Source organism: Meriones unguiculatus, chromosome 17 (genome assembly GCF_030254825.1).
Source record: "Meriones unguiculatus strain TT.TT164.6M chromosome 17, Bangor_MerUng_6.1, whole genome shotgun sequence".
In the NCBI taxonomy this organism is placed as follows: Eukaryota; Metazoa; Chordata; class Mammalia; order Rodentia; family Muridae; genus Meriones; species Meriones unguiculatus.
In genome coordinates this window covers 10,125,888-10,153,336 of record NC_083364.1, presented here as the reverse complement: position 1 = coordinate 10,153,336, position 27,449 = coordinate 10,125,888, and the positions used below count along the sequence as shown (strand labels likewise).

Below are 27,449 nucleotides of genomic sequence, written 5' to 3'. Positions count from 1 at the left end.
TTGCTGGGACTTCCCTGAATCTGGAGCTTTTGTTCTCGCTGTAGTTTATTAGGTCTATAACTGACTGAGGCAACTTCTCTGTGAGAAGGAAGCCCCTCTTCACACCGGAAGGCACCCTCGGAGGCTAGGGGCCGCTGCGCTGCTGCTGACTCTTAGCTTGCACCTGGCAGAATCACCCGTCCACACCCACTGGGATGGCCCCTATGCCACCTCCTACAAGATACCCAAGTCTGAGTTATGTGTAATCCTGGGCATACCCTCTGTATACTTACAGTGTCTAAGTGGTACGTAAACAGTTATTTAGGGAAGAACTAAGTCTGTACGTGTGCAGTTTCTGCACGTTTCCCCCACCAAATACGTTCTCTCCACAGCTGGCTGGGCCTGCGGAGACAGACACTGTACGGCTACAGTACAGAGCTTTGCTTGCCCCGGAGCCAGGGAAACAGCTTCTAAGCAAGGAAAGTGTAGCTTGCTGTTTGGGACTTCCCAGTGAGACTGTCTCCAAGACCTCTCCTCCCACGCCCTTAGCGGGAGAGATGCTCCAAGGGCAGGGGACAGCAGTAACTGAGTCGAAAGCTGAGCTGCTTTTGTTTCGCTTTATTAGCATTACCGAGGAAACTTCTCTGTGGTCCGGTAAGTCACACATGGATGTCTGCCCCCAGATCCACAGAGAAGGAATTTGAATCAGCCCAGAACAGAGCCCTCAGGCTACAAGGTCCTGACTGTACAACCCTTCTTGGCTGAGGCTGAGAGCCAGCCATAAAAAAAATCAGCACCAATCTTTGAGACTTTCTTTTTGTACTGGTTGTTTGTTTGTTAGTTTGTTTGTTTTTGTTTTAGCACAGTTGCCAGTTCTGAACCCACTCTTGGAAAGTCCTCTCCTAAAACACAGTGATGGAAAAAAAAGTGCAGACATTTCCAGGTTTGGCCACTTCTTAACAAATACTTTATCACTTGTGCCTAAATGCCAGGTAATCTGAAATAGGTAGCCAGGCCATTGCACAGAACCCGTGGACTGCTGCTTGCTGCACCCAGAGCCTAAAGACTGATAGTTTTGCAGGATGAGTGACTATGAAGTTTGACCTCAGTAACATGCCATCAAATCTGAGCAGAGACCTCCCTCTCTGGGTTCATGAAACATTCCCTGTTATAGTCTAATATATAAAGGGCAGTTAGCAACCTATCCCATATCCCTTCCTCTCCCATGGCTCACTCAAACATAATTATATACGATTACCCTGCCAGGGGCCACTGTAATCATCAGTACTTTATTCACTAAACAGAGTAAGAAAAAAGAACAGAACTTTGCCAACTCATGTCCCCTGTCGGGTGATAACCAGGTCAGAAGCAGTAGAGGGTCTGATATTCAGGGGGTGGCCACCAGCTGAAGGAATACTCCGAGGGCAGGAGCTCTGAACCAAAAGCTGGTGCCACTCAGTTGAGCAGGGACCAGGGTGAAAGGAGGAAGCCAGAGGACTAAGAAGGGAAAGTACTGAATTGGTAGAGAGAAGTGTCTCAGCTCCACCAAGCTCGAAGTGCTCAGCGGCCTCTGTACACCGACTCACCGTACACTGTCCGCCAAGGCTGGTCAAGGAGAACCTGCCAGGCCAAGCCTGCGCAGTTGCCTGTGGTTGGCCCAGGAGAATCACACGCGAGGCTGGAGTCAGAGTCGGTGTATATGGAGAAATGTGTCCATAGTTTCTGCTGTCACAAGACACATGTATACACACATTACTGAGCAACTGACTTGTCTTTCTTACCGTGTCAGAGCTGCCTCTGGGAAACATATACTGTGTCCAGACCAGTCCACCAGCGGTTCTTGTCGTGGAGTTCAGGCTGTTGCCAGTCTTGGCCGTAAGAAGTAACATCAGTGCTTGAATTCTTCTGTGTGTATCCTGTGCATTGCCTTTGAATTTTTTAGGCTGCATGTCCCAAAGTGATCTGGCTGAACCGTGGAATGTGTAACTATAATTTTAATAGTTTTTAGATATGTAACTGTTACATTAATTACAAGAATAACTGTTCTTATCCCCTTTGAAAATGCCCATATAATACTGATTATTTTTACATGTTTTCCTACATAACTTTGTCTTTAATACGCATGTGTTTTCACAGCCTTTTGAGAACTCAGTGTCTTTTCATGTGTTTATTCAGTGCTTGAAATTTCCATTGTGTATGTTTCCTGATCCACTTTCCTTGGGTCTTACTCTATCCTGTTGTTTGTTTTTTGTTTTGTTTTGTTTTGTTTTGTTTTGTTTTGTTTCTTTCTTTCTTTCTTTTGCTGGTTTACCAAAGGCCTTCTGGGGCTTTTGACAGTCCCATCCTGAGGACATGCATCACAGTCACACTGATGTGAGATATATCAGCACTCACTGACTGGTCTCCCTACGAGAAATCACAGAATCAAATGACGGTTTAAGATGAATGTCCCAAATCCCTCTCTTGTTCCCTTTTGACTGATTAAATATTTCCCTCATAAAAAGAGGGCAGTTTTTTGTTTTTTGTTTTTGTTTTTTTCATTCTAAAATACACCTTTGGAAGACCGAAGACACAGCAGTTTCTAGAAACTGAGTAGAAATTCCCTACCGGGTAAATCACCTCAGTCCTTTCATGTGGAGGGGATGGCACCTAAAGCACTGTCAGGTAGACTCATAAGAACTTAACTATTAAACAGGGTCATTCGGCATGTCGTAAATAACACCTACGCTGCAGCGCAGGTGCAGATTTCAGCTGCCTTGTGGATGAGAGCGTGGCCCTAACATGGGGAAACATTTTTAAAGACCGTTCCCTCTCTGGAGGGGCGTCGAGATCTCTGGAAGTTTCTCACCTAATCCACTGACTGGAATATCACTTGAGGTGATGGCCAGAGGAGTAGCCCCACGTCCAGGCCCGAGGCTCTAGCACAGTGGTTCTCAGCCCTCTTGATGCTTCGACACTTATTACAGTTTCTCATGCTGTGCTGACCCCCCCAACCATAAAAGTATTTTCCTTCCTGCTTCGTAACTGTAATTTGCTACTGTTATGAACCATAATGTAAGTATCTGATATGCAGGATACCTGATCTATGACCCCTGTGAAAGGGTCATTCAGCCCCCAAAAGGGTCGCAACACACAGGTTGGAAACCACTGCTCTAGAAGGAACAAAAGAGGCCCAGTTCTCAAGGGCCCTCATCGCAGATTCAGCTTTTCTTCTGTTTTGATTTTGATTTTCCTTAAGGAAATATCTGGTGAAATAATGAGGAAGATATAAATGTGCAGGGCTAGGGCTGGAGAGATGGCTCAGTGGTTAAGAGCACTGTTCTTCCAGGGGTCCTGAGTTCAAGTTCCAGCAACCACATGTGGCTCACAACTATCTATAGTGAGATCTGGTGCCCTCTTCTGGCACACAGCTGTCCATGCAGACTGTGCATGCATACACATAAAAATAAACAAATGAATAATTTTTTAAAAAGTGCAGGGCCTGTGGTGAAAGAATGTAGCTTTAGCATAGGCCTCCTCGGCTCTTTTGTTGAGGATGAGATTTGCCTATCTTCATACCTACTCTGCTCCCTTTGAAACACCTCTCCCTGTGCTGTCCAAAGCCATTGGAGACCAGCACTCTGGCTTGTGAATCCCAAGATCAGAGTGATGCAAGAGAGAGATCAAAGGAAAGGCACGCATCACAGAGGAAGGGGCACCGCAAGGTGGGAACTGGACAAGTTGGCAGCCAAACGCTCTAACCTGTGGGTGCCTCGTGAAGGAAGGGTGTGGTGGTTCAAACAGAACTGAAGACTTGTGTATATAGAAGAGTTTGTTTAAGATTACGTACTCTTAATAGGTGAGGCTTTGTAAATTTTATTACATTTTCATCTCTTTTGTGTGCACGTCTGCATGTGTGTGTGCACGCGTGCACATGGGGGAGAGCAGGCCATAGCACACAGGAAGCAAAGAACAGCTCTTGAGAGTCAGTCCCAGGAATTCAGTTTGGATCGTTGGGCTTAGTAGCAAGTCTGTTTACCTGCTGGGTCATCTCACAGCTCAGACTGCACAATTAATGATGCACTTCCTAAGAAAAAAAGCCAGTTAGAGATTCGTGTCTGGATACTTCCACCGAGGCCCAGGTCACCCTCTAGTTATGTAGTAGCTTTTCCCATAGCTTCCTGTCTGTCGCATGCCAGGTACCTAAAACGAGACACTCGGAGAAAGTGAGTGAGCGCCACCTGGAAAGTGTCCTCAGTGCACTTAGAAGCATTGCCGAGACCAGCGTTTGCATTTGGAACTGGTAAAGGCTGTGGCACAGATAGGCATGGGAACTGCTGGGGTCCCAGAGAAAGGGCACCGAAGGTAGCCTGGGAGGACAGTGGAGACGTTCTGAGTTGGCTTACAAAGGAGTAGGTGGGCCTTTGAGAGATATGAGAGGAACAAAGAGTGAGGTAAAAGCTAGAAATAGAGGCAGGAACCAGATGGTGGGAGAAAATGGAAATGCCAGGAAAGGGAGGGGATGTGACATGAAGACAGTGATCCTTTAAAACTGCCTGATGAAGCAGGTGCCTGTAGGCCCAGTACTTGAGAGACTGAGGCAGGATGATCATATGCTGGAAGTCTACCTGGGCCACACAGCAAGACCTTACACACACACACACATACCATATGTGGCGTGTTCTGTCTTATTCTTGTGAAATCAAAGAAGAGGAGGAGGAGACAAACAGAAAGATACAGAATAGTGCTAGCAGAGGTTAGAAAAGACAAGGGAAGGTAGAAGAAGGGTCCACGGGTAACACCAGGCAGGAGTCTGTGCTGATGTTCTGTAACATAGCAAGATAACTATGCGTCAGGACACTGAATATTCAAAATCACTAGCAGAAATGATTGTGAGGAAGCCTGGCACAGTGGGGCATGCCTTTTATCCCAGCATTGAGGAGCAGGGGCAAGTGGAGCTCTGTAAGTCCCTGTGAGCCTGGTCTACAGACAAAGTTCCAGTACAGCCAGGACAACATAAAGAGACCCTGGAGAGAGACAGACAGACAGACAGACCAACAGGCAGACATGATTGTTGGTGTTCCCCTCACAAAGAAGCAGGTAGGTCTGCTGATGAACATGTAATCTTAGAGTTCATTTTGTGCAGTTTTCAGCGTGCTCTTTTGAGAGTGGTCTTATACTGTGCCAGAGGTTGTAAGTGGAGAGAGAAGTTGAAAGTTCAGGAATGGAAGCAGTGATGTGGAGGGGTGAGCCAGAGGAGAAAAGATAGCAGTGGAGTTTGCGAGGTTCCCTTCTGGCAGATCTTCCCCACTGATAATTAAGATGAAGACCATGTACAGTAATGCACAGTGACTTGTGAGGGGAAGAGAAATGATTGCACTTACAGTAATGTTTTTTCTAAGAAGAAATCTTTATTTTATCAAATTTTAGGTAACAAAGTAATTGATAAGGAACATCACAGCAAGAGATACCTTACCAGAATTAGCTTTCCTAATCTTTCTTGTTTCCGTAATTTGCCTTCCAAAGCCATAAATTCTCTAAAGGCTCTAATAATTGTCTTGTCCCAACTGGTTCTTATGATGGTGGCCAATGAGACACAGGGAACAAGGAGTCAAAGATGGAGTCGTGGTCGGTAAAGCCATTCATGAGGGTTGTTTCCCAGATAGAGAGTGACTTTCCAAGGGTGTGTTGGTGGAGAGTCTGCCCGGTGTCCCCCAAAGCCCAGAGAAGTCAGACTCAGGCTTCACCCCTCAAAAGCATGTCAGGACATAGTTCAGTGGTAGAGTGTTTGCCTAGTATACACAAGGCCCTGGGTTCAATCCCCAGTACCAGGATATAAAATGAGCTTAGAAGTTGGTCAGGTCTGAGACCACAGGTCTCTGGTCTCTGTGCCAAGGAGCTGTGAGGTCAGTATACAATGTGATTCCCCACGACAATTCTATTTGTCATAAAAATGGCCACCTGCTGACACCACCAACCACTAAAAGGGCTGCCGGGAGCTGGGATTGTGTCTCAGCGACAGAGTGACTGCCTGCTGTGTATGAGGCCCTCGGTTTAGCTCCTACAATGAAAGTACTGGGCACAGAGGACAAGGAGCACTGCTATATCCAGGAACGGCATTGTGCACCTGGCAGCCCTGCAGCCTCTTTTCAACATCTGCTTTGCGGAGCTCTCCTCTCCCTCGCACCCGAGTAGGCAGCAGCTCTTGGGCATGTGTTTTTGGAGTTTGAGTTTTATGAGCCTTAAGATGGTAAAAGTGGCTTTTTCTAGACCCCAGGTTATAAACCTAGAAACTCTAATGTAGACCAGAAGGGTCTAGTTTCTGACATGCTTCATGAGCTGCTTGGGAATCTAATTATGGTGACAGTTCTGATAAGAAGCCTGGAGTACAACCTGAGACCCTGCATTTTCTTCCGTGCTCCCACATGAGGCCAGTGCTGCTGCTCATCGACCCTTGCAGTCCCAAGTCTACATTTGCACTGCCCAGCACGCTAGATACAAGCCACATCAGACTACTTTAGGTTAAATGCCATTATGAATGTAGTTTCCGGGCTGTAGGTTAATCACAAATCAAATGCTTAGGATCCACATGTGGCTGGGGGCAGCCATGTTGGATTGTGCAGAGAACATTACCATGGTTACAGAAGGTTCAGCTGGACAACCTTGGGTCAGAGTGGGAACTGTTGCAACATTCATTTGTTCATTCCTTCATCTACTTAGTCCTTGAACATTTGCTCTATGAGGACCTGGATACTTGTTGTTAGAGCATTAAAGCAGTGTATCCAGGTAGCAGCAAAAGAAAGAAACATCATTCTTTGCTAACTGTAGAACTCAGAGATGCCTGCCACATGGCAAGGGATACAGAGAAGGTAAGCATGAACCTGCTGGGCAGCTGGTTGGCAGGAGAGGGCATCTTGAGTGGTCTGTCGGAGGCTGTCACTTAAGTCTTTATGATTTAGCTGTTGATGATGAGTTTTTCCCATTTCAGGGCCATAATCATCAGGAATGGAGAAATAATCCCCATGTCTTCGGAATTCACCCCTGAGACTGAGCGCCAGCGACTTCAGTACCTGGTAAGAGTGTCACATGGGTCTGGTAGAGGGTAGTGGTGTTGGGGATGGGTGCCAGAGCTGTTTGAGAGCAACGCGTTGCTGTGGCACGAAAGCAGCCCCACCCACCACAGTCAAACGACATTTGGCATTAACTCCCACACACAAGCCTTCTGGATCCCACATCCTGGCTCTGTGTGATGACACACCCCACCTCCATGAATTAATTATTGCGGCTAACCTCCCATCTGCAACCGACTGCAGGCAGCACGCTCTGCTCCTTCCACCGGCTGAGCGCTCGCTCGTAGAGCGAGGGCCATTCGGAAAAGCGCCATGCTCCTTCCTTGTCCTGCAGCTTTGTTGAGCTCATGCAGGGGTCGCTGTCAGTCACATGACCGGAAGGAGCCTCTTGCCATAGCGGCTGAGATCCCTGATGGCATGCCACAACTTCTCACTCAAAATACATGAATGTAGCAAGGCTTAGGTACCTTAGGGACCGCACAGGCATCAAAAATGTGTTTCTACACTGAAAACAAAGTCACCTGGCAGACAGTCCTCTTGGGGGTGAAGTAATAGGGATTAGGAGAACTGTGCACCCCTTAAAAACTGACATTTTATGAAAATCAGAATAAAACACTCTTTAGTTGTCCTCAGACTCCAGAAACAAGGTGTTAGGCATAGGGTATCAGCTAAAAGTAAGTTGGGGGCCGTCCCGTGTACCATGGTACATTCCCTGGGCATGACCCAGTGAGTGGAGGTCTGTGGAGACAGTACTTTCCTGGCAGATTTCTTTCAGCATAGTAAACCTGTAGCAGTCATCTTCAGCTCTCCCAACGGACTGGTCCATCCCACTCACAAAGTTCTTTTCTGTGTGTCTCAGCACTGTCAATACTTAGTTGTTTGTTTGTTGTTGTTTTTTTTTTTTAATCGAGCATTTAATCTTTTTAAAGGTTTATTTATTTAATGTATTTGAGTGCTCTGACTGCATGTACACCTGTACATCCGAAAAGGGCAACAGATACCATGGTTGCTGGGACTTGAACACAGGACCTCTGGAAGAACAGACAGTGCTTCTACCACTGAACCATCCCTCCAGCCCTCGAGCATTTTTCTCTACTGTGTGTGAGTGTGTGTGTGTGTGTGTGTGTGTGTGTGTATCTATCTCAGAGGACAACTTGTGAGAGTCAGCTTTATCTCCAGTGTGGGTTCCAAATATTGAACTCAGTCATCTAGCGTGGCATGGGTGCCTTTGCTTCTGGGCCACTTTCCCACACTGGTAGGATTTGATCCTTCAGATGTTTTAGAAAGTAGTCATGTGCTTCCCTCAGTTCCCCAGTTGGTATTTTATATTATAACTCCGCAACATGACAAGCAGTGGTTGTACACCCCTTTAATCCTTACATTCAAGAGGCAGAGGCAGGAGGATCTGGTGTACAGACTGAGTCCAGGACAGCCAGGGCTACACAGAGAGACCCTGTCTCAAAAAGCCAATAAACAACTCTACAACATCACCTTTACTAGTTACCTGACAACTAGCATAATAAAATACATGCTCTGTCTTTTACCCAATTCATGTTTTGTTTGGTTGGTTATTTTAAGAAGGAGTTGAGACAGCCCAGGCCGACCTCAAACTTGCAGCACCTCACCCCAACTCTTTCATTTCTGTCTTAATGCTTCTCTTGTTGTTATGAATACTGAAACATTCCAACAAAAGCACCTTGATGAAGCAAGGGTTTATCTTGGCTCACATTCCCAGTATACAGTCCTTCTTGGCGAGGAAGTCACAGGGGCAGGAGCAAGAGGCAGCTAGTCACATGATGTCCACAGTCAGGAAGCAGAGAGGTGTGGATGTTAGTGCTGGGATCACTTTCTTCACTTTATTTTATCCATCTTCCCACCTCCATCAGCCTAATCTACAAAGCCCCTCCTAGACATGGCCATTGGAGACGTGGCTTGTCTCCAGCCCCTCTCTGAGAAGGGGGCTGGAGATGTCATCCTGATTTCTAATGCCATCTTCCTGTGTTTGTGGTAGAATGTTCTTGAAGCTGCCAGTGGTAGAGTCCAACTTTCAGGATGCTCGCCCTCAGCCCCAGCTCTGGGATAGCTTTGTTCAGGCCTTCTAACCTTTCTAGACATTGATTTGTCACCAAGGAAACAGGAGGGTCACCAAGGGCCTCTGAGATACAAAGGTCATCCCCAGTAGAGCTTACAATAGCTGGCCTCTCTGCCACCCGTATGGCTTTCTCTGTCACCCAAGGCCATGAAAATGATCTTAGCATAAGCCTTGTCACTTTCTACCTAAAGCTTTGAGCTGCCTACCACGGAAAGAATGCATCCAGACTCGCTCACTGGCAGACTCAGACCCCCGCCCACCTCTGCTGCTACTACCACTACCCCCCCCAACCCTCCTACCCCACCCCGACCTCCAACCGGTGCTCCAGCCAGATCACTACCTTCCCGTGTCAGCTCACACTGTCATCTCTCTGACCTACATCCCTTGGAAACATGCTCTGTGTAGACAGCTCTTCCTGTCTCTGCCAGAAGAATCCCCCCTCATTCTTTTTGATGCCAACACAAGAGCCGCTTCTGAGAAGTGTCCTCTAATTCTCCCAGAGAGCCAACGTCCGGCGCTGGTTCAGCAGCGTGTCATGGCCTGCAGCATGTCTTTCAGGATATTATACGTACTGGGTTTTTTTCAGATCTCTATTTCCTCTCCAGAATGAGTTCTAGAAGACAAGGCTCTCACCTTAGTCACCGCACGGCAGGACTCCTGGCCGCACCACCTACCAGACTTGGGGTCAGTGTACATAGAAGAATGCTGGGTCAGCAGGAGACAGAGCCAGTCCCTTGCCCTCTGTGCACGTGACAAGAGAGCATGAGGGGTCTCCATCCTTTGCCTCTACTCTCAGCTTCTCTGTCCCTCCACATCCCCCACTGAAATCCACTTCCTGGAGGCAATGAATAATAAAAAGTTAATTTCTTGCAGTTTTAAATTTTAAATAACATATCTTCCTTATTTAAAAAAAATGAACATGGGGTTCAATGTTAAGAGAAAGTAGGAATGGCTGAAGTTATTTGGGGACAGTAAGGTTAAGGCTTACTGTGACTATGATTTCCACGGGGAGCATCATTGATCGCTAATCATCAATTATGGGGGTAGAAAAACTTCACAAGACCTTGCAGGGATTAAACAAAATGATATGCAGAGTTCCTTTGTGTTATCCAGTCCTCATTTAGCTCCTGTTTGATAAATCCAAGTCCTGTTGGTTCAAATATGTCTTGGTCTGTCTGAGCTGTTAAAACAAATTGCTATTAGGTAGCTGGTTTATAAACACCAGAAATGTATCTCTCACAAGCAAGAGGCTGTAAAGTCTGGGATAAAGGCCCTGAAAGTTTCGGTATTTAGTGAAGGCATTCATCCAGCTTCTTAGAGATGAAATTTTTTTCTGACCTCATATGACAAAGATGTTCTGGGAAGCCTCTCTGCTCTATCCTTAAGCTGTAATCAGGGCCCACGCACATGGCCTTACCTCCTCTGCATCCTCACATAGGGATTTGGATCCAGCATGTAGAATCTGAAGGTGTATAAAAATTTATTCTAAAGCAAAATTCTCAGGCCTGAAAGCTGTTTTCTCCTGCCTGCCTGACTTTGCACTCACTGCTGATGTAGCTAAGATGAAAAGCTATTTATTTTGGAATGTGTTTTGACCAATCAGTGTGGATGCTATTTGTCCACAAAACTGGGCCTGATGCTTAATTTCTAAAAGATAAAAACACTGTGTTCTTAATGTCTGTTCCCAAAGCAGAGAAGTCCATTTAGTTTATAAGTACAACCTTCCTGCCTTAGACATGAGGAGTGGGTACAGCCAGGATCTAGGTCACGCTGATCACTCCTTCTATCCCTCCAGCTTAGGAATATGTGCTCTGGAATGGCCTGCTCGGGCCATAATAATCACACAATATGACTGTCTGTAGCAGAGCATTTGAGGTTAAAATATTTGTAAATTAACATGTGAAATCGTTATGATCAAGTATTAAAATTAGGAGGTTGGTAGTGTGAAGTTTTAAAAATAGTACCAAGTGTGAAAGGAAAATCATCAGAGTATGGAGTGGACGTCTCTCAGCCCAGCCTAATCGTGAGCTGTGAACCTCAGTCCTCTCTCATTACTGGGTCCGAAACAGGAGTGAAAAGCAACAATACAAAACATAGACATTCTTCCCCTTACAGTGTGGCTATGCCTACTTCTAAACCCATCACAACTGAACATACCTAAGTCAAAATATCTAAGCAATATCTAGCCAGTATATCTAACTCTCCAAGCGTTCTAGCTAAGCCTTGCCCAGCTTCACCGTGTCCAGCTCTTGTTCATTAGCCTGCACCCCCAGCAAGCTGAGTATGGTGTCGCATGTCTGCAATCCCTGCACGTCTGCTCACAGAGGCAGGAGAATTACAGCCAGATTGTGGCCAGCCTGGGCTATAGAGTCAGACCGTGTCTCAGAAAAATAAATACAAAAAAGTCATCAGCAATCTGTTTTGTAATATAATGAAGTGTGGCCATCTCAATTTTATTGCATGTGCTACTGAGTGTGAAAACTGGAAGTGCTGTATGAGTATGCTTTATGCTTTATGGAGTTAAAAAAAAAATCCCTAAAGTCCCACCATAGTCAGCCAGCGACCATCTGTGCGGTGAACCATCCTGTGGTTTTAATTGCACGTGCTTCTGCTGAGTTTTGAACATCCATTCCCCGATCTAATTATGAACGGCTGGGGCGAAGATAGCTGGAGTGTCGTTTTCCTTGATCTCACCCAATGATAGAAAATCAAACATCTTCTTTGTTCGTGCAACACGTCAGACTTTGTGTTCCTATTGTGTGAAGAAGAAATATTTAGGATGGAATCATCAGGACGGCAAGGCCCTTAGCTGCTTGTTTTGAGTAGCTGTCTGCAGTCCCAGGGCTCTCTGGCTCGGAGAAGCGGATAATGAGCTTTGAGGAGTGGGAAGGGTGGCCAGAGCCTTTCGTGCGCCAGTCTTTGAGATCTGCAGTGCAGAGGAATGTTCTTGGTATGTACGCCCAGAGGCTCAGGGCTTGCGGAGCTGGAAGCTTGTGAGATGGTGAAGGGGGCAGGCGTGTGAATTCTGTCTGGTCTTGCATCCTGACCTCAGGGGCCCTTCACACAGCTCTTGGATGACATGAACTTTGTTTCATGGGTTCACAGGGGAGGTGACTGACGGAGCAGGCTTGGGGGTTTGGCGCGCTCGCACAAAAAAGTGGCAGGTGTATGATGAAGGGCTTGGGAGGCTTGTATTCTTACCCCAGCAGCCGGGGAGACCCAATGAGCCTCCAGGCATGGATAAGCCTGGTTCCTCTACAGTCTTTGCTTCTTTGTGGGTTGGTTTTTAATGTGATTGAAATAAATACCTGAGGGAATCCATGAAGCTAACGGTGTTCCGAGAGAGTCAAAGCACAGCTAGGTGAGAAGGGGATCTGGTTACTGGATGTTTCTCAACAGAATTGAGTATGTTGTGGCTGTGGCCTTTGCTGCAAGAGACGGCTAGAAATGAATCACTCTCAGGGACCTCTGTGGCCCTGAGATATGAGAGAGAAGGCTCTCCCTCCGTTCTACCTAGACATCTTTATAAACTCCGATTTGAGTACACCAAGATGCGATGCTGCCATGAAACCGTCAAATAACGCACTCCTGTCCGTGGTTGCTCCTCAAGGACAGCATGCAGACAAGATGAATGAATGCAGATACACACTTGATCCAAGCAGTTCAGCGTCATCTGGGGTGACTGTGGTGTCTCGGAGCTACCCCAGCCTGCTCGGGCCCGCTCCTGTTTGCCTGCTGTCTCTCTGGCGCCGGGCACGGCAGGGCTTCTTCCATGTTCCTCAGAGCTCGCTGAGGTTTTATTCATGCTCGAGTTATCCTCGCAGAGTATTCCCTTCCTCTGCTGTCAATGAGGTGGACAGCCTTGGCTCTGCAAGCACCACCTCACCCAGCTACGGTGTGGCTGTCACTGATTGCCAGCGGCCTGACTGATACTACTCATTCCATTTTGACCTTAGATTTTCTATCCTGATAATTCGTCTGGAATTGTACTGCTTCTAATCTGATGGGAATTTTCCCCCTTTACTGGTAAGAAAATAGAGAGATTGCTCAAAAAAATTTTTTAAAAGGAAACAGAAGATTTTTGGTAGCCAGTGAAATTCTATCTTTCAAATTGAGAAGTCTGGAGATTATTCACACACACACACACACACATATGTATTATTAATCTCAAAGCTGTAGTTACAATTATCAGAACAGTGCCTGTGGTGGAATCTGCCATTTTGTTTGATACGTGTTTTGGCTCCCTGTATCCTGCTGGTGGAAATGGAAACTGAAGGCCGTTCTTTAAGAAGGGTTTGGCAGACATTCCTGAAGCAGAGTCTGCCATGGCCCTGCAGCTGAGTCCTTAGGTGTCTACTTCAGAGAGTTGTTTGTGATCATCTAAACTGGTACCTGTCCAACTGCCCACAGACAGGGGAACAAGTGGGTAAATCGTGGCCTCGTCCAAGCATGAGATACCATATGGCGCTAAGAATGAAGCAATTATGTCTGTATGTAACACGATGACTCTCAAAGACTTTTCTTCACTCCTTTTCCCTGACCCAGGACTGGGGACTGAACCTAGGGCCTCAGGCTCAGCAGGCAAGGGGTCTGCCACAAACCTATGTCCTCAGATCTAATCTGGGACCACAGCAAAGTACAAAAATGGGGTTCAGGATTTTGCTTAGTGGGTAAGAGCGCTTGCTGAGCAAGCTTGAGGATCTGAATTCAAATCCTAGAACCCACATAAAAAGCCAGGTGTGACTACATACGCTCCTGTAACCCCAGGACTGTGGTGCACAAAAGCAGGAGGATTTCGGGCATTTGGTGACTGCCAGTGTAGCTCTAGGCTTAATGTCAACCCAGTCCTGCTGGGCAAGCAAAGTCTCCCTCGATCCAAGGAGGGACTCCCAGCATTTGTGCTCAAGAGTCTTGCAAGCAAAGCACTTTTCACTTTTATTATAAAAGCAAGCAAAACATGAGGTGGTGTTTACAGTTAACTTAGACAAATACAAGTACAGCGAGGGAACACACCTGGTGTAATGTCTTGTGAATACCATCTTTGCTCATGTGAAAAACCAAGTGTATTCTTCCCAGGCCTCTGCCTTTGCCACAGAGGACATGTGGACATGCCAGAGCATTCCCTTCGTGTCCTTGCCTGTGCGTTTACTTACCATGGTTCATGCCGGCCTCTCTAGAAGGGACCCTGTGAGGAGAACTTTCTGCACTCTGACCCCACCATGGTTCCCAGTAAGGTCGCAGCTTTCTTACGCAGTCCCTCACGGTTCAGTGAGAGACCCTACCTCAAAGGATAAAGGGAAGAATGGAAATAGAACAGGACACTGGTCATTGTACACACAGGCACATGTATGTACACACACATGTCCATACATGACACACACCCACATACATATGAACACACGACATACAAATATAAATTGAGAAACTATATAATTTAACTGTTGAGTATGCTTTTTAGGAGGAGCTTGTCAGTGTCCCTCAGGAAGCTACACTCATGTCACCTCTTTGCTCTGCACCACATTCTCTTAGGGACACCTCTCAGACTCCTCCAGACACTGAGCTGTGCTCTGATTTCTTGCATATGTGGTCTGCACAGCACCTGAGCTCCTTTCAGAATTTCTGTCTCTGTCTCTCTCTCTCCCCCCCCCCCCCCGCCTTCTCCATTATGGAAACCCCACTGTCTCTACGTAGTCTCTCGGTGTAGTGGCCATTTTGCTAGCAAAGCAGTCCCTCATCCCCCACCACATTGTGAGCTCCAAGCAGCGGGGCTCTGACTTACGACGGAGCTCATGATCTTCTATGTAAATTCCTTTGTCTTGATAGCCCCCCAACCCAAACCTTATGCAGTGTCCTTCTTGCCTGACACCACTCACAGCTGACCACAAAGGAGCAGGAGAAAATTTCAGTCCAAAGCAGAAGGAGAAGGGGGAAAGTATATTGTCTTCCCAGCAGGCAGTTCTGATTGACGTCAAGGCCACCTGTCTGTCCCCTGGAAGCCTAGTGCTCAGTACTTAGCATTTGGGTAGAACCTTGGTCTCCTTGTTTTGTCCCTGACACCAGTCCTGTTTCCCCTCCCTAGCATCTGCGTTAGCCGAAGTCCCCAGACCACCATGTGCTGGAGTGAGGCAGGCCAGTGTGGGTATGGCATGGATGTTCTAGCATGCATGTATCTAAATAACATCAATATATATATATATATATATATATATATATATCAGATAAATACAGGATGTTCAGGAAAGTTTACAGAGATTTTGTTTAAGGGTGGATATGGGTCCTGTGTGCTTGAGCCCACCTTGGGTTTGCTCACAGTTTTGTTTTTGGTTTTTTGTTGTTGTTTATCAGGACAGCATTGCTCTGGGTAGCCCTAGCTGTCCAGAAACTCACCCTGGACACTGGGGTGTCCTCCAACTCAAAGATCCACCTGCCTTTGCTTCCCAAGGCCTAGGGCTAAAAGTGTGGGTCACCACACCCAGCTTTGGTCAACATTTTTAAACACCATGAAATGCACCCTGGGGAAAAAAAAGTGTAGTAACATATCCGTACTTATGAACTCCCCAGGTGTGGGAAGTGGAGTAAACCATGCCAAAATTATTCATGATTCTTACAACTTAAGAGCCAGGAAGTTATTAAGTTTTATTGCTTGGGGCAATCTAACAAACTTTCCCCACATTTTACAGATTTTTAAGTGCTGGCGCTTGTTGCTTAGAGTGAAACTGAGATTAAAAAAATAAAAAAAGAAAAATTACTTGGGGAATACTTGACTCTAAAATGATGCTGTAAAGCATCCTTCCATCGAACCAGGCCAATGCAAATGAAGCCATCCCTTGGGTAGTGGTCAAGCTGGCAGAAGTTTCCAAACTCCCAACTTGTCTGGCCACTGTGCATTTGCCAACCAAATGACTTCCTGCTGTCCTGTTAAGAATTTACAGGCTTCCCCATTCCCTCATGGGAGCCAGGCCCCTCCCAATGACTCTAACTTTCCCTAAAATCATTAAAACAAGGCTCGGTGACACTCCTCCCCATGCTTGAAAACCGTGTCTAAACCTTGGGTTCTCCTAAAACACCATCATTTTTAGGGGTTTTTGTTGTTGTTGTTGATTTGTTTTTAATGAAATGAATTGGTGATAGAACACTTCCCCATCACGCCTGACAGTCTAAGATTGTTCCAGAGCAGAAATATTCTATTTAGTTTAGTGTTAACCTTAGTTAAAAATATTAGCTTAAAAGAAATTCTCAGATAACATTTTTACAATATGTTGATGACTCGGGACAAAGATGCGTTCAAGACTTGTGTTAGTGATTGTCACCGTGACACAAACAAGAGTCGCCTGGGAAGAGAGAACCAGCCGAGGAATCATCCACCGTAACTGTTTCCCTGTCTGTGGAGCACCTCCTTGATTGACGATTGACGTGGGAGGGCCTAGCCCACAGTGTGAAGGGCCTGGGTCATCTAAGAAAGAGAGCTGAGCAAGCCATGGGAAGCAAGTTCAAACTGTGTTCCTCTGCGGCTTCTGCTTCAAGTTTCTGCTTGTGTTCCAGCCCAGCTGCCCTCAAGGACAGACTATGACGTGGAAATGGAAGCCAAATAAACCCTTCCCACTCCAAGTTGGCTTTGGTCCATGCAGCCTCAGGAAGCAAACTATGACACCGGCGTAAAGTGTGTAAAGTGTAAAGCTTTAGTGTGACTCCTGGTAACTATAGAAGTGATACAAGTACAAGCAGAAGCCCGGCCTCTGAAACCCAACAGGTGGCTCTTTGTTTTAACCCACTGTGGGTTTTCTGTGTACTTTTAGCCCTCATTTTCCCTTAGACAGCCATGTTTGTGCTGCTCTGTGAGCCACACTGGCTTAGCACCTTCTGCTCCAGAGGTCTGCGCAGTGTAACTTAAGTGTGCGTAGTTCTGTTTGGGACCATTGGGTTGACCAGGGTGAGGTAAGTGGTGACTTTAAATAGCAGTGGGTCATAAAGAAGTATCACGGACACAGACACTTAGGTGCTTGCTGTATGCCCCCAGAGCAGGCATGGTTGTGACAGAGAAGGCACATGTTAAGGGTGCTGGGTCAGTTATCAAAAGAGGCAAAATAATCAGCAGAGTGATAGCAAAATCCAAAGGCATAGCAAGAGTTTCAATGTAGGATCAAATATAATATTTCCTCCTAACCAGGATTCTTTCCCACACGCATTTAACTATATATGAAGTTGGAATATTTTACAGATATGACCATATGCAAGCATAAATGGATAGACATATATAAAACAAGGCAGGTTCTTCTCTCCTGTAGGAGGCCTATGGTGAGGACCCTCTAATGAAAGGTAGATTGACAAGAGATAAGACAGAAATGTATCTAATGTAGATGTTACTGGACACATACAGTGTGTCAGATAAAGGGGCATCCCTTTGTAAGAAAATAAAGATTCAAAGAAGTATGTAAACATGAATTTTTCTGCACAGATCTGATAAAAGGTAAACATTTGGGGCTGGAGAGATGGCTCTGCCTGTACCAGGTCCGGGTTCAGTTCCCAGTACCCACACTGAGTGTCTCACAACTGTCTGCCACATCAGTTCTAACCAACACCCTCTTCTGGCCTCTTTGCACACCAGGCACACACATGTGGTGCATGCACACACATAGAGGCACCTCCCATAAACATAAAATAAATCAAATAAAGGAAACCATTTCTCTTAAGGAGCAGGCATTCATGGGAGATTGGCAGTACAGTTATCATCTAATGGGAGCAAACTAGGAAAATTTGACAAGACTTTTGAATTTAAAAAAAAAAATTAAAGCTTATGTGTGTGCTTTATTTGGAGTGTGGGAATTTAAGTACGTGTGGAGGACAGAGTCAGTGCTCTGCTGCCACCTTGTAGGATCCAGCAGTTGGACTCGAGTTGTCAGGCTTTGTCCTGTTGCCTTCTGAGTGTACCATATTCTAAGATTGCGTGTCTGACCCTGTCATACCAACAGGGTGGTTGGCAAGCATGTTGGGGTAAGTTTCTCCAGATGAAGAAACCATTCATTAAGCTTCTTTGGATCAAACTGTTTCTGTGGTAGGAGTGGGCAGGGCAGGAATCGGACTTGTTTAGCTACATTCCTAGAGTGGGAGTCAGTGAGCCAGCTGTAGCTGGTCGTGGAGCTTTGAGGTGTTCTGCGATGATGCTCTCATGAGACACACGTGGACTGTGTCCTGTGACCTTCTTGAGTCTGAATAGAAAAGCGGTGACAGCTGTTGAATGCTCAAGGTGCAAAGGTTTGGGGAAGTTTTAAGCAGTACACAGATGGTCATTCGGTGGTGGGTAGGGTTAGGGCTTTTCAACCTGAGGGCAGTGAGAAAGTGGCACAGTCCATGGAAACCATACTTCAAATCTTAAACTCTGTTTCCAGATAGGATGCCACCAGGTAGTGCATTAGAGGGTCCTCACCATAGGCCTCGTACAGGAGAGCAGAAGAAACTGCCCTGTTTTATATATGTCTATCCATTTATGCTTGCATATGGTCATATCTGTAAAATATTCCAACTTCATATATAGTTAAATGCGTGTGGGAAAGAATCCTGGTTAGGAGGAAATATTATATTTGATCCTACATTGAAACTTTTGCTATGCCTTTGGATTTTGCTATCACTCTGCTGATTATTTTGCCTCTTTTGATAACTGACCCAGCACCCTTAACATGTGCCTTCTCTGTCACAACCATGCCTGCTATGGGGGCATGCCTGCTGGCCTGGAAAGTGGGATCCCCCTGCCTCAGCCTCACGTGCTAGGATCACAGGCACAGACCGCACCCAGCCGAATTTGAGTTTCTGTCTTTTTCCAAGCTAGAGCTATGTAGTATTGTTCTCTCATGATGCTGGGCGGCAGCAGCAGCAAACCCCAACTCCCTGGCAGCCATGAGATCCCTGGGGTTCTCAGTGGAGGATCCATAGAGTTTTGTGCTGCTCTGCTATAGTGTTCAGTAGGTTAAGACTGTCAAATGCCCTTCAGCTCCACAGTGCGTGTACTGGGGCTCTAACCCTATCAAAATGTAGAGTATCTGAACTTCACACACATATGTACATGCATACATATCTACATACATGCATGCATGCATGCATCCCATACTGTGCATAGAGCAGCCTGGGAAGATGGCTCAGTGAGTGAAAGCATTCATACCTGAGTTTGGGTGCTCAGTACGTGTGTAAAATGCCATGACTATAAGTGCTTACTGTAGCCCTGGCCTTGCTGGGTGGAACATCTGGGTCCCAGAGTTCACCATCTAGCCAGACTCCCTCAAGTTCCATTCAGCGAGTGACCCTGTCTCGGGGCAGTGAGGGAGAGTGACAGAGGGAGGCAGTGAAAGCACGTGATCTGAAAAGTGTGCTTTGGATGTGTCCTGTCTGTTACTAACACACATCTGTATCTGCACATACAAAAGGTCATAGAATTGGTGCTACGGTGACAGAGTCCCACCGACTGGGTAAGTTATAAAGAACAAAAAGGTTTTATGCTCCCAGTCCTGCAAAGTCTAAGAGCAAAGTGCCAACATCTGATATGAGCTTTTTCCTACACTCTCACAAGTTAGAAAGGAGGAGGGAAAGATCACAGATCCATGCCTAGAACCCCCTATGGCAGCACCAGCTACTCATGGTTGCAGAACCTTAATGTCCTAAATACCTCCCAGAAGCCTGTTCTCCGAAGTGTTAACTGCGGGCGAATTTGAGGAGACACATGCAGACCACAGCACACATTCATTTACATAAACATATATGTCCTAGATAGCAATAGAACAACATGCATTAGACACATGCAGACCACAGCACACACTCATTTACATAGACATATGTGTCCTAGAGAGTAATCGGTGCATCCAGAACAACACACATCAGCCTCTACACACATACACCTGCTTCTTTTTGCTTTTCCTCTCTCTCCTTCCCTCTCTCTCTCTCTCTCTCTCTCTCTCCCTCTCCTAGTTTTTCAAGATAGGGTTTCTCTCTGTAGCCCTGGTTGTCCTGGCACTCACTCTGTAAACCAGGCTGGCCTCGAACTCAGAGATTCGCCTGCCTCTGCCTCCTGATTGTTGGAGGTGTGCACCACTGCCACCTGGCACACACCTGGTTCATAATAACCTGATTTTTACAGTTAAATCAGGTCTGTCATTGCATCTGTGATTTTATACTAGTTTGTGTCTTACTTAGTGGTTTTATCTATTTTTGTTTTGTTTTTTTACTGTTAGTCCATGCTACGTGTGGGTCTGCGTTGTATTTCTTTTTACCCGCTGTTTCAGAGCTAAGAGCAGAAGATAACAGGCCTTTCACGGGCACACTCACTGTTTGTGCAGTAAACGTGGGGGAGTTGACAGTCCCCACGGAAGGGGTGAGAGTTTTAAGGAGGACCTTTAGCTTAGGCCCAGAACCACCCAGTACTAGCTGGTGACCCTGGCTTTGGAGCCTTAGCTGTTCTACGTCCTCTGTTGTTGTTGTTTGCGTTGTTTTGTTGTTTGTTTGTTTTGACTAGCTGTTAAATATTTGGAAATTAACTTTTTTAATGATTCATTTATACGTTATTCTGGGTATCAGTGTTCTGCCTGCATGTATGTTTATATACTACATGCATTCTTAGTACATGCAAAGATCAGAAAAGGTCCTTGGCTTCCCCAGAACTGAAGTAATGGATGGTTGTGAGGCCCTTTGTGGGCGCTAGAAGCCAGGCACAGGCCCTGAACAAGACCAACAATTGCTTTGAACTGCTGAGCCATCTACCCAACCCCATTTCCTTGCTTTTTAGGTTGTATCAGAAGCTCTGTGGTATTGCTGAGTGAGATAGAGAGTGTGAAGCACTTGTATAAAGCATTGGGTAATCTTTAAGTCAGTCAGTCCAACCTAGGGAGAGGAAATGGACCAGAACTCCATGCTGGTATAGCCTCAGAGTTAAGGAAGAGGGTGAGGTTACATGAAAGATGCTCCTGTTCATTCCCCCCTAAACTTCTGTTCCTTAGTTTCTAACAGTAGATCAGTGCTAACAAGAAACACAATCCTAACTGTCCTCTGGACACGGCTCCTGCGTGGGCACACCACAGTGTAGTCACACGGGGCCTGGTAGTTAGTCTGTGCGCTGTGTCCTGTGTTGATATACACTAAGTAGTCACTTTGTTCTGGGTCCCACAAATTAAGTAGTGATTCCTCCTGACCTACAATGTTTGGAGGAGTGTAATGAGAGAACTCAGAAAGCACTGAGCATAATAATCATTAAACTGATATAAAAGTCACCTCCCCTCTGTGTGTGTGTGTATGTGTGCTCGCCTATCGATGAGGGCATGCCATAGTGGGTGTGTGGAGGTCAGAGGTCAGGTGTCAGTTCTCACCTTCCACTCTGTTTGAGGAAGGGTCTCTTGTTTACCGGTGTATCTGGCTGGGCTGCAAGCTTCCAAGAATTCTCCTGTCTCTTGGCCTCCCACCTCAGTGGGAGAACAGGCTTTGCAAACACACAGTACCATGCCCGGCTTTATGTGGCTTTAGGAACTTGAACTCAGTCTTCATGCTTGTGCAGCAAGTACTTAACCTGTGTAGCCATCTCTCCAACTCCGGTTGTTCTTCATAAGCAAAGAAACCACGATGAGTACACGCAAGCAATCTAACTACAAAAATGTCAGTAATAGCGTCACTTTAAAGACAATGAAACCAAGACTCAAGAAATTAAAGAACTCATTAAAATCACAGAGTTCATGATGCCGGTCTATGGCTTCTAACACCGACCTGCTCTGTTGCGCATTAGTTTCTTCCTTCCCGGGGCAGCTTGCCTCCAAGAAGCTATCCAAGCTTCCTGGTTAGCTCTCCGAGCCTCTCAAAGTGGTCAGGCCAGGACTCCCACAAGATCTGGATCCGTCTGGAGGGTGGACAGGACAGGAAGACTCTTCACCCTCAGTCATCCTGCCTGTCTCCTGCCATCCTCACCGCTCTGCCCGGGACCACTGCACCAGAGCTGCTCAGCCTGGTGACAGTTCAGCTTGCTTCCTTCTTTGCTGATAGCCTGAGCTTCTGGTGCCCGGCACTGTCTGGTCCCTCCACGCCATCATGAGCGTCCGTGGAGATCTGCTGCTTCGGGAAGGAGGCTGTTGTAGGTTGATCACCCCCTGTCCCCAAAACCCCAAATCTGAAATGCTCCCAAACCTGCTGACCCAATGCGGTAGTGGAATGCTCCACACCTGACCTCGTGTGACAGGTTGTAGTCACAACATACTGAAAGTATGCCTGAAATCGCCCTCAGGCTGTGTGTATAAGGTGTTCTGGAAACATAGGAGAATTTTACATAAACTGAGTCTCACCCCTAAGATGTCACCCACCCACTCCTCCAACACTTCCTGCCCTAAGCATTTCAGACAAGGGGTGTTCAGCTTGTTCCTGTTAACTGAGAATGCAGCCATCTGCTCCACCACAGGGACCCCTTGCCTCCCTACAGTGGCTGGCCATGGTGCGTTCTGCCCTCTCTTCCATAAGGAGAGCCAGTCTCTCGTGCAGGAGTTGGGCATGATGTGGGAAGGTTCTAACACAGGCCTAAGAGTTTGTGACTTCAGCAGGGAAGTTGGACCGTGACCAGTCCGTCTCTTGGGTAGCTAGATTCACACTTTGACTGTAACAATGAGACTGTTGTTTCAAAGCAACCCTAGATATGGCTGTTTGCTTGAGGCTTTTTTAATGAGAATAGAGATTTGCAGGGAATGGGAGAAGCCATCTGTTCAGGACAATAGTCTAGCAAAAAGACTACAGAACAAACTGCAGAAGGGCCGTCTCCAGCAGAAGGTTCCTGTTGTGTAGTGTAGCGAGTCCTGCTGTGAGGGAGCTGGCGTGAGTGTGTTCTGGAGACTCTCAGGCAGCTCTCAAAGGCAAATCCACCGGAACTACTGGTAAGTGAGAAGGACAAGGGAGGAGGCAGGGAACCATGGCACAGCCTTCAGTCTAGCCAGCATGCATTCCAGAAAAGGAAACACCTTGGATTTGACCTAGAAACTGAACTTTGAAGAAGCCCGTTCTCATGCCTAAGCCATTGGCTGTGTGTGCCGTTGATTACAATTAACTTATCAAATGTAACAGTGACAGCCCTTGTAAATGTGTGCAGGGTTTGTATTTATTCATCTTCTCGGAGTTTAAATTCTGAAGTGTATTTACTTCCCTTAAAAGAGGAGACAGTTTTCCCATTTTTGAAGGCTTGTCTCAATTTGTAAAACATACTCCAGTTTTATTTTGTCTTCTAAAGTCTGTGTGTGGCTCCCCTCCCCCTCTTTTGCTCTTAGGCATTCATGCAGCCTCACTTGCTGGGAAATGAGTTCACACATCTGGAGTTTCCGAGGAGAGTGCAGAGGAAAGAACTCGGGAAGAAGATGCTGTACAGAGACTTCAATATGACAGGCTGGTAAGAACGCACCTCACCCCACCTAACCGCCACCAACATGACACTAACACAGCCAGGGGCCTGGGCTCCTGGTGAAGGACAAGAGCCGACAGCCACATAAGTGCTCAGAGCACCTGTTTCTTTGCACCTCCAATTTTCTGAAGCCCTTCTTAAGGAGGAAAGGTGCCGTGAACCTGACCTAATCAATTTCTTCACGTGATACAGTCAGTTGGAGGCCTTTAAAGCACATACACCTATACACATACACACGCACACACACACACACACACACACAGCTTTATGTCTTTAGACCAGGGTGGTCAAAGGGATAGAACGGTGCAAGGGAATGTGACCTGGTGAGCCATGCAGGCTTGGGGTTGAATTCCAACTCTTGATTTTCTGAATGAGCAAAGGTGGATACCCCAAGATCTTTTTTTTTTTCTTTTTTTTCATGGAAAAAAGGTATCATCTTTTCAGAGTCATTGAGAGGCCTGAGGGAGATGTATTTTCTTTACAGGTGCCCTTCAGTATCCTAAGAGATTATTTAGCTCCAGGATCCTCTGCACATGTCCAAAATCTGAGGACGTTCAAGTCCCTTATACAAAACGGCACAGTGTTTGCATTTAGTCTGTGCATCTCTCCCTTTATGTTTCAAGTCCTTAAAATACTCAACCCAATGTCTATGCCATCTCCATTGTTATATCATTTAGAAAATGATGGCAAGAAAAAAATCTGGGCATTTTCACTACACGTACTTTAAAAATATATATTCTCCATCTGTGAATGGCTGAATCCACACGTATAAAGCCCACAGACAGCTGGGATATGTCTTATCACATTCAGAGTGAAGTTAGAATTCTTGACATGGGGTGCCGAATTCCCCAAACACACCTATGCAAGTGCCAAGACCGTGGTCTAAAGCTGACCAGTCTCTAATGTTGACTAAGGATGATGGAGCCATACGGAATGAGGTTAGTGTGAGAAAGCACGGCCTTGTACGTTGAAGTGATTGTGTGTGATGATGTGTTCTTCTGCCCTGAGATCCTAATGAGGGAGCCTCTTGCCAACCTCAAGGACAGTAGAAGATTGGGACAGTTTGCTCTTTCTTCACCGTGGTGAAATGTATTATCTCTTCTTTATTGATCAAAACTGTTGTAACAGATGATCATAGTCCAGATTGCCATGATGGTGACGTTGAACCTGGGGGTCTGGGACACATAGTGTCATGAAGGAACAAGTTCAGCCACCCAAGGAATACGGAGACTGGTCTGAGGGACTTCTGATTGTCCTTTGTTCTGAAGGATTTATTTATTATTTATGCGGTGTTCTGCATAAATAATATGCAGAATAATATGTGTGCCTGTAGGTCAGAAGAGGGTACTCAATCTCATTATAGATGGCTGTGAGCCACCATGTGGTTGCTGGGAATTGAACTCAAGACCTTTGGAAGAGCACAGAGTGCTCTTAATCTCTGAGCCATCTCACCAGCCCCTGTCCTTTTGCTTCTACTAGGCGGAGAAGCAGGTCCCAACCCCAACCTCCCCTTCCTCCTCTCAGACGAAGTCAGTAAACCATAGTTGAGGAGCCAATGTCTGTTCACCACCTGTGTCTGTAAATTATGGTTTTAAACCAATACATCTGCTTGCTTCAGCACTGTGGCTGCTTCACAGTGCCACAGGGTACTGTGTGTTACGCAGTCACAGGAGACTCTGTGGCCCACAGAGCCTAAAAAGATTTTTCCCAGTTCTATAACAGGAGTAGATTTTCAGGAAGAGCTCATAATATTTAGAGCTATGAGTTTTTACGTCCTGGAGTCATTTCTCTTACCTTTTCTAATCCACTTGTGTCCAATCAGGAAAATGAGTGCTTCTTGTTAAAAATCAAGTATCAGGTAAAGGTGAACACAGTTCAACAACACACGAAGGAGTTTAGATATAAATATTATTTTGGAAATACAGCAAGAAGGGTGAGGAGTCATGCAATTGAAAGCATAGGAAAGAAGAATCCATCTAAAATGATAAGGTGGGCGCTATCTAAACATAGGCAGAGATGATGGGAACAGACTGAGGTTGTATTGAAGGAGACGTGGGAAGCCAGACAGCAATTCAGATTTACTGTGGGACAAAATAAGCTGCTCTTGTGTATTCCTGGGGATGATGAAATGGAAATGATGTTTTCAGTGGGTTATATTAAGGGAAGTGTAGGGTAGTCTGACTTCAGAAAGCAGACTCAGGTACCCAGAGGAACACTGACATAGAGGTCTCCTGACCTAAATATAAGGTGGGAAGCAGAGAATAGTAAGAACAGAAATGAACAGGAAACAAAATGACTTAGGTATAAATGTGAGGAGTAAGTGAGAGCAGCTTCAGGGAGCTGTTTAAGCGTCTTCCCAGTCAGTGTGTACCAGGTGCCCAGACCAACGCATGTCACGAAGCAGCATGTATCACAGGATGAAGAGGGGGGCGGGATAATGAGTGTGCAGATGGTCAGTAAGAAGTCCAGGACTGAGGTTGTCTTTGAGATGTGTTGAAATCGAGGCTGTTTGCTTTTACTCTTTCTAACCAGAATTAACAATCAGGCGAAAACCCTAAGAAAACATATCATGCCTCCATTGTCCTAGGAAGGGTTTCCTGTGGCAGATTCCTGGTGTGTGTGTTCATTCAGGGCAGGAAGGTAGGGTCATGTTTCTTCCCTGCTTTGGAAAGTACTTTGGAAGCTAGGCACCATCATTTTAGTGGGCAAGATGCTTTCAGAGGCTGTAACTATTCACTCAAACTGTGATGAGGTTACAGTTTTTTTTTATGTTCCTTTTTCAGTCTCTTGAAACTAGACTTAATTTTTTTTTAAGTGGGTCAGATCTCTTTCTCTTTAACCAGACTATAGTGCCATCGTTTTGTAATTTTTTTAAACATGAATCCAGGATCTCTTACATCAGACTTTAGATTCACTTTACCTAGCAGTGTGTGGGCAGACCCTTCGGTAGACGGGTTTCAGAGAGATGCTTTCTTCTCCTTCCCCCTCCCCTTGTGTGTGAGCCTGGTGCTATACAGAGCAGATGAGCTGTTTTTAATTGTGTGGAACTTCACTGAAGACCCTAAATAATTGAGTAGCCAAGATGAAAATGGCTTCAGCCAGGCAGGATTTGATTGTTTCCAGGGCAATTCCCAGTGTGGCTGTTGACTTACAGGCCTGGCTACGAGCAGGATTTATGTATGCCTTTGTGAGTTTCCTACCTGTTCTTTCTTTTGATTTGAAAATGGGACTTGGGGAGAAGGAAAACCCTTTATGTCTTTGTTAGAGGAACTTGGGAAGTTTAAACCCCATTTATACCATAGCCAGTGCAAATACCATTTCCGCCCCAACTTGAATGCATTGCGTTTTAGAGTGCTTTCACCTTCTACCCAAAAGCTTCAGATCAAGCATTGTCATTTTGTTTTGTTTTTGTTCTGTGTGGCTTGCTTGTTTGGTTTTTGTTTTGTTTTGCTTTTATGGTGGGGAGATGTTGGAAAGGGTCTCACGTAGCCCAAGTTGGCTTGGAACTTACAGTGTAGCTAGTGATGGAAGCCGGGACCTTCTACATCATAAGGAAGTCCTCTGTCACGAGCCACAGCCTGGGGGGTGAGGGGGTGAGTTTAGTACAGTTCACCATTACGGCTGTTCTGCTGACCTTTGCTGTCTCTTCCTCTCCAATGCTGGGACTGTAGGTGTGTGACATGGCCCCTCACTTTGCAGTGCTGAAGACAGAACTCAGTGCATAAGCACCCTACGACTGAGCTGCATCCCTGGGCCCCAAGGAGTCGTTCTGAAGCATGCTGTCTGCTATCTTTCACAGTCGTCCATGGAGGGGAAAGGTTTCAGCATTACTTTATGAGCAGGTGGAAGGATTTGCAGCCTGTTTCCTTCCCCAGTAAAACTCTCAATGACTACCAAGTGGGTGGTAGTGGCTGCAGGTGGACTGCAG

General features: G+C 46.1%; 1 protein-coding gene across 2 annotated transcripts in view; it reads left to right on the top strand.

Moving 5' to 3' along the window:
* Ppm1h (protein phosphatase, Mg2+/Mn2+ dependent 1H) overlaps nucleotides 1–27,449 on the top strand; it is a 253,956-nt gene that overhangs the window by 157,052 nt on the left and 69,455 nt on the right. For both annotated transcript variants that reach the window (XM_021636507.2, XM_060371003.1), the window contains exons 5-6: nucleotides 6,947–7,031; nucleotides 23,391–23,509. In XM_021636507.2, the coding sequence (XP_021492182.1) occupies nucleotides 6,947–7,031; nucleotides 23,391–23,509 (204 nt within the window). The remainder of the gene's footprint in view (nucleotides 1–6,946; nucleotides 7,032–23,390; nucleotides 23,510–27,449) is intronic.